The sequence below is a fragment of the Fringilla coelebs genome, assembly GCF_963513975.1.
Source record: "Fringilla coelebs genome assembly, chromosome: 3".
Taxonomy (NCBI): Eukaryota; Metazoa; Chordata; class Aves; order Passeriformes; family Fringillidae; genus Fringilla; species Fringilla coelebs.
Window position 1 is genome coordinate 97,599,396 of NC_140030.1, and position 8,857 is coordinate 97,608,252.

Here is an 8,857-nt window from a genome sequence, read left to right on the forward strand (position 1 = left end):
CTTCACCTGTTTGACAGAAGTGATAATGGATTATGCTGGCAGAAAAATTTTGCCCTGTACTCAATTAATGGTTGCCAAAAAGGAAGTGCTGGATTAGTATTTTCTTGGGTCTTTGCAACTGTTACTTCATTAAGAAATGTATTTAGAAGCAAGAACATCAGTTCTCTTTTCATTCCGCTCTACCACGTCACTCTGAAACAACCAGAATAAAGCATAAACTTTGTCCAAAAGGCACATCAAATGTTTTACAGCACACTGAGTTGTCATTTTGTGTCTTTTATCTTGCACGGTGATGACAGCACCATGGGCTTGCGGGCTGGTAGAGTTTTAAACTCGATCTTACATTCCTCCTAGACTGTCATTTCACTGCCTGGTGAAAATTTCATTGTTGGTAAATAAAACTGCAACTGCTGTAACAAACAGTGCATGAAGCAACTAGAAGCATTTATTTTGTGAGAACGGAAGCATCCTTTCACAGGGTACTTCTTCCTTCTGTGCACATGCAGCAACAGATCTGTGGGGCAATGAGGTGGCTGTTGCTTTCCTTCAAGATGAGTACTTTTGCTGTCATTTCCTCTCAGGAAGCATTTTCCTCTTTTTGTTCCCACAGAAGGAGATATGTGAGGCTGTTGTCCTATAATCTTCTGGGGACAAAGACAAGGTTACTCACTGCTCAAAAGGAAGCTTTGTGTGAGGTCTCTCACTTGCCACTCTTGTGCCCTGCCACACTGGGCTAACACAACCCCGAGGGCCAGCCAAGCTGCACATGCCAAAAGAAGACAGACATGGCCATGGAGCAAACTGAACACAACCTAAATGCTACCGCCCACCTCAATTTTGCTTCAATCTACAACACCCACGATGGGGATTTCACCTATTTGAGAAACTTCTCTTTCCCTTTCAATTTCACTTACAGTGATTATGACCTGCCACTGGACAGTGAAGATGACATGACCAAAACCCGCACCTTCTTCACAGCCAAGATTGTGATCGGGGTTGCTCTGGTTGGCATCATGCTGGTTTGTGGCATTGGCAACTTCATCTTCATTGCTGCTCTCGCCCGCTACAAGAAGTTGCGAAACCTCACCAACGTGCTGATTGCCAACCTGGCCATCTCAGACTTCATCGTGGCTATTGTGTGCTGCCCCTTTGAGATGGACTACTACGTGGTGCAGCAGCTCTCCTGGGAGCACGGCCATGTCCTCTGTGCCTCAGTCAACTACCTACGAACCGTCTCCCTTTACGTTTCGACCAATGCTCTCCTGGCTATAGCTATTGACAGGTAAGTGGGATGCTATGACTGCACAAAGATGAAGCCACAGCTTCCAAAGGTCTAAACCATGTCCTCAAGTGTCAAATCCATATTTTTTGTGAACTATTCCATGGGTAGAATGTTTTGATGCCTGACCACTCTTTCAGTGAAGATTTTTTTTTCTAATTGTGCTGCAGTCCTGAGAGACTGCCAGCCTTTTACTTCAGGAATTTTAATTTAATTGTATTTAATTTAATTGTATCCTTTCTCAAGACTCTTCTCTCAGCCTCGTGCACCACGGACTCTGACAGACCAAGACACTGAGCATCAGTCTGGTGCTGACATAAGTCTGACATGACTGACTCACAGAAAGCCAGAGACTGGCTCGGTAAACTCTTTACAGAAAGGCCATCATCACAAGATCTCTTTCATGTTCAAACACAATACACATCTCTGTAGACTCTTTGCACATACATATGTGATTCCCATTTTTCTTTCCTCTTCTTTCCTTTTCTTTCCCCCAATTTCTCTCATGTGCCATTTTAAAGTGTAGTGTTGCAGTTTTCAGCCCCTGGTGCAAAAGTCAGCTCAGGAGTAGTTAGCTCTGCTGAGGGCTGTACAAATACAGCTTGTGAATGGCTGATTCAGCTGTTCCTGATGTGAATGGAAGTCTGGAGAAGTTCAGAGGTGTTTTTCTTGGTTTAGGCAAGGGGACGATCAGCTCCTACAAAACAAATCCTTAACAAGCATCTAACAGAACAGGCTTTCAACAGCAGCTGAGGACTCATGGCAAAGCTTCTAAACACTACCATGTATGCATTACCATTTTCTATCAGTTTTTCAGCTTCTACAAGGTTTTCTTGGAAAGCTCTGCCAGTGCATCCCAGGCTGATGAAGTAACAGGTCATGGCGTCCTTATGTCTGCTAAGAAATCAGATTTATAGCATATCTTCCCACACATCTTTAAAAACAAGCCCAGTTAACAAGATTAATCACTGAAGCATGTTGTAAGAACACACTGTTTTGGTTTCATGGCTTTTCTTTTTTCTTTTTCTTTTTTTTGCAAGCTATTGGTTTGGTAAACAGAGAGAAACCCCATGGTTTAACAATCACCTATTCCATGTTATGTCATGTGGATTGTTGACTTCTGTCTCTAAAAGGAACAGGCTCCTAACAAAAGTCTTCCCATGTTTAGATCGTTTAAAGGGAATCAGCTGTGTAAAGTGAGTAAGCCTGTCCCACTGAGGACTTTCTTTAGGGAGGGCTCTCTTTCTTCTTTGTCCATGTCTATTCACATGAAAAAATAGGAATTTCACATTTTTAAGGCTACACCTACACTAGAAAAAATACAACATCTGAAGAGGAAGAGGGTGTGGTAAGGGTCGAATATCCACACTGCAAATATTTAGCTGGGTCCCCTGTACCAAACACCTGTGGGCATTTGATGTGTTCTATATACACTTTAGGAGCACAACCTCCAGGATAGTTTCATCTGAATTCAGTTTGTGAACTGCAGAACCACTGCACGGTAACAGCCGTGGTAACCAATGACAATCAGGAAATCCACCACAAAACTTCCTCCAGAATCTATTGGACAGATTGATCCAATCCAGCCAAATGTTCTGCTGAGCAGATATGCACATTTATAAATACATAAACATACATTATGCCACAACTTACATCCGCAGAACCTGATCTAAAAATGTTAACCTTCTGCTCCACAATGAGGCTGACTCATTTTGCTGTCCCCTGACATTTACCCTGCACTATTAAGAGCCATGAACAATTTATCTGCTTCCAAGAACTGGCTGATGAAAAGTGCTGCTGACTTTCTATTTTACTTTAAAATAAATATATCTTATGGATGCTATTCTATATATTGAATATATACAGATGTAATAGACTCTAAAAGAATGAGAAATTCCACTTTTTGAAACAGTACTTTGGGTTAAATACGGTTGTACTGGGACCTCTGATAAAAATCTCCTAGCAGGAATACTACAACCTTACAGCTTTACAGTCCTAAGCAGTGCAAATATCAAACTCAAGTTTTCTGCTTTGCCATACTATTTAATACTGTATATTTTAGACAAATAAGCAAAAGTCACCTCCGGAATGCACACAAAAATGGTTTGCGTGGGCAGAAAATAGATACGCATTCTGTTGGTGGCTTAAAATCATGTTTACCTGTAACCACACATTAGCATCCCCTTCAGGTCTTTGCACCCCATGGAATAACCACAGAAATAAGAAAAACACTGTAATGTATATTTCACCTCTTTGTAAAAAGAGCTATTTAAGTAGCTCTCTGCCTAGGGAAAACATTTTCTTGATTCTACATGTTTGTGTTTTCTTCCCTGAACCTGACTAGATGTGTAATACTGCATTTTTCAAACTCTTGCTCCTGTTTAAAAGGAAAAGTTGTGATATAAAATTGTAACTCAGCTCCAGGCTGCTACTTCTCAACATATTCTTACAGATTATTATGTCCTTACAGACGAGTATGTTCAGGCTCTCCCCTCAGGAATGACAGCAATTTCCTCCTGCCCAATTCTGTTTGCTTGTATTTTGAAGTGTGTTCTGACCAGTGTTTTCAGACTTCATTTTGAATATATTTTTCTGTTCTAGGTATTTGGCCATTGTTCACCCACTGAAACCACGTATGAATTATCAAACAGCAACCTTCCTCATTGCCTTGGTCTGGGTCATCTCCATACTTGTAGCTATTCCATCTGCATATTTTGCTACTGAAACTGTGTTGTTTATAGTGAAAAACCAGAAGAAATTTTTCTGTGGCCAAATTTGGCCAGTTGACCAGCAGATGTACTATAAATCATACTTTCTCTTCATCTTTGGCATTGAATTTGTAGCACCTGTGATTACAATGACCTTGTGTTATGCCAGGATCTCTCAGGAGCTTTGGTTTAAAACTGTCCCAGGATTTCAGACAAAACAAATCAGAAAGAGGCTTCAGTGCAGAAGGAAAACTGTTATGGTACTAATGTGCATTCTGACTGCCTATGTTCTCTGCTGGGCACCTTTCTATGGTTTCACAATTGTCCGGGACTTCTTCCCCACCCTTTTGGTGAAAGAGAAGCATTATCTTACTGCCTTTTACATAGTCAGGTGCATTGCCATGAGTAACAGCATGATAAATACCATGTGTTTTGTAACCGTGAAAAACAACACCATGAAGTACTTCAAGAAGATCATGCTGCTCAGATGGAGGTCAACTTATAAGGGAAGCAAATCTAGCATAGATCTGGACCTGAGAACAAGTGCAATCACAGAGGAAGTAGACTGCATAAAACTACAATAAATTTTCTGAGGTTCTAATCTCACCTTTTTTGGAGAGGGGGCAAAGAGGAAATAATACCTTGTCAGAAGCTTCTTCCTTATCTGTGGGAATACCCACCACTGGTGATTGCCCTCAAAAAAGCAGCCTACTTTGCATTCCCACCAGAATTCTTCTCACTGGACTGCTGGATAATCCTTATGCTTGAAAAGATGCTGGGCTTCAGTTCATACATCTGTCAATTTGGGATGTAAACACTAATTTTATAGTTCTTTAATAAGAACAAAGAAGTCTATGAATACATTAGAGTGTACTACAATGATGGAAAAGTTGAGTGCTGACCCTAGCAGTGATGCTTCTTTGTTTCTTAAGAGAAACCCCTTAACACCTTTGAGCTTATGACTTGTACCTTTAAGCTATTTGGTGTCTTTTTCTTTCTGCTCAGAAGACAAAGGATGCCAAGAAAGCCTGTTTTGCTTCCTGTCCCTTTTTAACCTCTCTGTTTACCTTTCCTGATGAAGCTTCTTGAAGTCTACAGACCACCAGCTTTCTATTGTCATTGGACAATATGCGCAGCATGCTCTTATGAAAGGCACGTGCTCTGAAAGCTAAAATCTGCTTCACAGTCAAGTGAAAACCTGAAGTTTCTTCCTGTTACACCTTGTTTAAGAATGCTTTATCAATATTCCACTCTTTAGTTTTATGGAGAGTGTTAACTCTGTTGCGTATTTGGATATGCCACAGATATATATGAAAAGGATCTACTCCCTCACCTCCAGGCACCCTGTGGCCAGCTTCTGCTGCCTTGAGATGCTGAGCTCCTCACAGAATCAATCACAAAATTGTAGAACTTGGGAATAACATCTCCACATTGTCTAGCCCATCCCTCTGCACACATTAGCCAGGATTGTGTCCAGCTAGGCTTTGCTGGCTCCAGGGAATGCTGACAGTCTCTGTGGATCACCAGTGTCAATGTTCAACAGCTCTCACTCAGTGAAAAAGTGTTTTCTTACGTTCAGATGGAGTTTCATGTGTTTTACCTTGCCTGTCAGCAGGATCCATATAAACCTACAGCATGGTGGTGGGAAAAATCCAAGCAGACATCTTACCAAGTCTGTGTGCACCTTCACAATAAACGCTAAGCAACGCCAAAATATCAAGATGATCCATCCATCTTTCTGGGAGCAAGACAGGCTTAGCCAGCCTCTGGTTGAGTTGAGAAGCTTATTGTCTGCTCAGATACGACGCAACTCCAGATGAATTCTGCTTTTCCTTCTGCAGTACTATTCTGATTTAGTGCAACTTCAGTTTGGATGTTTCTTAAATAATAATTGTGGCAAAGCAGGTGACAGTAATACATACTCACTTCAACTACACATAAGATATAATGGACTTCTGTGTACAGTAATAAAATCTTTTCTGTTGTGATGACAAATGTGTATGTGGCTGTGCCTACTTTTGGAGTAAATGGTTTTGGTAAATAACTTGTCTCTTTGTGAATTTAAAGTAAGCAGCAGATCCTGCAAATAAAACATATCCTCAGTATAAACATTCCGAATTATTTTTTGTCTTTTTCTCTTAGACATCACTTTCTTACCCAACTGAGTAATGTGAATGATCCCATTGCTGCTAAAGAAAAACTGACCAATTAAATTTAAGGGCAAAAGGATATTCAAATCCATTAAAGGATATTCAAATCCATTAAAATGCTCAAAGCCTCTCATCATTAGCTGCTCTTAAATATATGTTGAAGACTGTTTTGTCATTTGCTGTTAGGCAAAACAATTACTGAAATCATCCTTCAAAATGTCAGACTTGAACAGGGGTAAGTACTAAATCCATTTGTTTTCCAGCCTGCCATAGAAATTTAAAGGACCGGAGAGTTTAAGTATTTCACTATCAAAAGGCTTAATCTTGTAATCTCACCTGAAATCTCATGGTTTCTTCTGAAACCTGCCCTAGTTGTAAGGGATTAGCTAGCATTACTGCCTGTTATTAGAGTGTGTGATACTCCTTCCACCTGTTTTCCCTACATGGTTTTGGTGCAACAAAGTCAACTGACAATTTCCACACTAGGCAAATCCATCTAAGGCCAAGTTAATAAAAAAACCAATTTCCGCCAATAAATATAGTACTGAACAAAATCTGGGGCAAAGAATTGCTTTAAGACGCTGGAAATCACTCTGAGAGCTCCAAGAGCTCTTGTGGTCTGGCCTAACCACTGTTCTGATTCCTGTGCCTGCCAAGGGTATTAAAGCAGCATCCTCCACAGCCGCTGCTGAGTGTTTAGGTTTTAGAACTGCTGTATTTTTGACATTTTGAGGTCCACCAAGCAGCAAAGCAGTGTTGCTGCCTGAACCTCTGCATAGGGCATGAGAAGTCATGCTTTGCCCTCAACTGCATTTTGCTGTGACCTGCATCCACAGAGAGAGGGACTCCCACTGAGGAAAGGTGACAGTTCTGTTCCCTGATCCAAGAATGAAGCAGTCACATTACCCTTAGCCTCTGTTGGCACCACCGCCAAACAGCCCAAAACAGGGCACTTTCAGAGACAGTACTTGCTCCCAAACTGAACTCCAGCAAGCAGAGGCCCAGGGCTTTGCAGGGGGACCAAAAGTCACTTAAAAACTACTGTGAATACTCCTGAAGTGTGCAGGTGGTGGGAACAGGGTGTGACACAAGTGGCTCCCTCAGGCAGCGGGGGGCAGGCAGGGAAGGGTCTGAGAGAGAAGACCAAACCCCAATTCCCTAGGGCTTATGTGAGCTGTGCAGGGAAGAAAAGAACAAAAAGGCTTTTTTTGTACCCTCACAACTTACTAAAGGACAACATTTAGAGAGGGAATTGAATATGGACTGCACCTACCTGGAGCTCTGCCTGCAAACAGAGAAAGACCAGCACAAGCTGGGAAGAAGGCAGCACCTGCCTCAGAGGAGAAAGTTGTGCCTTTCCAGCACAACTCCTGGAAGCTCTAGGGGAACAGCTGCAATAAGGGCTCTATCATGCAAGAATTGTGCCATGTGTCATGGACGAGGAGTGGGTGGGACCTGAGATCCTTTGGCAGCGTTTAGATCACCATGCAGTGAATCAGCCAGATACTACCATGTCTCGGTTGTGGCTAGCTCCAATTTTTGCTGCCAAATGCAAAACTGTGGTGCTCCCACACCAGATCACTGTTCAGCTGTCCTCCTGCAGCACAGCTCCAAAACCATAGCCTCGCTTCCTTCTGCAGCAGCTTCTCCAGGGATAACTTGAGAGTAAAATCCAGTCTCTGCTCCTTCACGCTGAAAAACATTAAGCCGGGTACACCTGGAGGCTAAAACAGTGACCTGAAATGGCTAAGAGAGCATTAGGAGAAGAAAAAGCAGTTATTCTCAGCAACTGGCACTGCGAAAACAAAGACTGTGTCATTAAAGCAATTGTCCCTCTACAAAAGGGGGACGACCTGCAAGATCCCAGGCCAGCATGCATCAAAGTAAGCAGCACAGAAAATTTCCCTAGAGACTGACTGACTCATTCAGGAACTAGGACTGCTGGGATCCTTCTTGAGTCCTTCCCGTGGCAACAGCACCCTCCAGCTGCTGCCTCTGCAGCACAGTGTCACTACAAACTGCATCAGCTCACATCAAACACTGTGGGAATGGCGTCAAGCAGGTATTCCCAGGATTCCTATGACTCCAACAAGTAGCAACAGATGCTTCAGCTTTCGACAGCTGGGTACCCAGGCACTTATCCAATGCTTGTAGTGTCTGCATTCTCCCTCTCCCTGTGTTGGCAGGGCTGTGACAGATGCTGGGTACTTGGGTTGTGCCCTTTCTAAATATTCTGCACCACCTGTGTAGAAAAACACACACCACTGAGCAGAAAAAAGCAGAATTGAGGCAAGACAGACATTTGTCCCTCAGACTCACAGAGATCTTGCTCTCTCATACACTCTGTTAGGATCCTGTCCTATAGGCTGCACTGTAACCCACATTGCCAGGATAAGCCCTAACTCACAGACCCAATTATTTTGGAAAAGACCTCTGAGTCCTTGAGTCCAGCCTTTAGCCAAACACCACCATATCAACTAGACCACGGCACTAAGTGCCAGTCTTTCCTGAAACATGTCCAGACACACAGTGACTCCATCACCTCCCTTCCAATGTCTAACCCTTTTTTTTGAAGGAAATTCCTCCTAATGTCCAACCAGAACCTCCTCTGGTACAGCTTAAGACTGTCCTCTTTTCCTGTTTCCTGGGAGAAGAGACTAACCCCCATCTGGCTACAACCTCCTTTCAGGTAGTTGATAATGTCACCCCTGAGCCCCATC

The 8,857-nt window shown here is 42.6% G+C and overlaps 1 protein-coding gene across 1 annotated transcript; it reads left to right on the forward strand.

Moving 5' to 3' along the window:
- Window positions 1-785: 785 nt before the first annotated feature.
- On the forward strand, window positions 786-4,571 carry PROKR1 (prokineticin receptor 1; the record flags this gene model as incomplete). Its single annotated transcript, XM_084202987.1, has 2 exons — window positions 786-1,282; window positions 3,881-4,571. The coding sequence occupies 2 exons, from the start codon at window positions 786-788 to the stop codon at window positions 4,569-4,571; spliced, it is 1,188 nt and encodes a 395-aa protein (XP_084059113.1).
- Window positions 4,572-8,857: the final 4,286 nt, after the last annotated feature.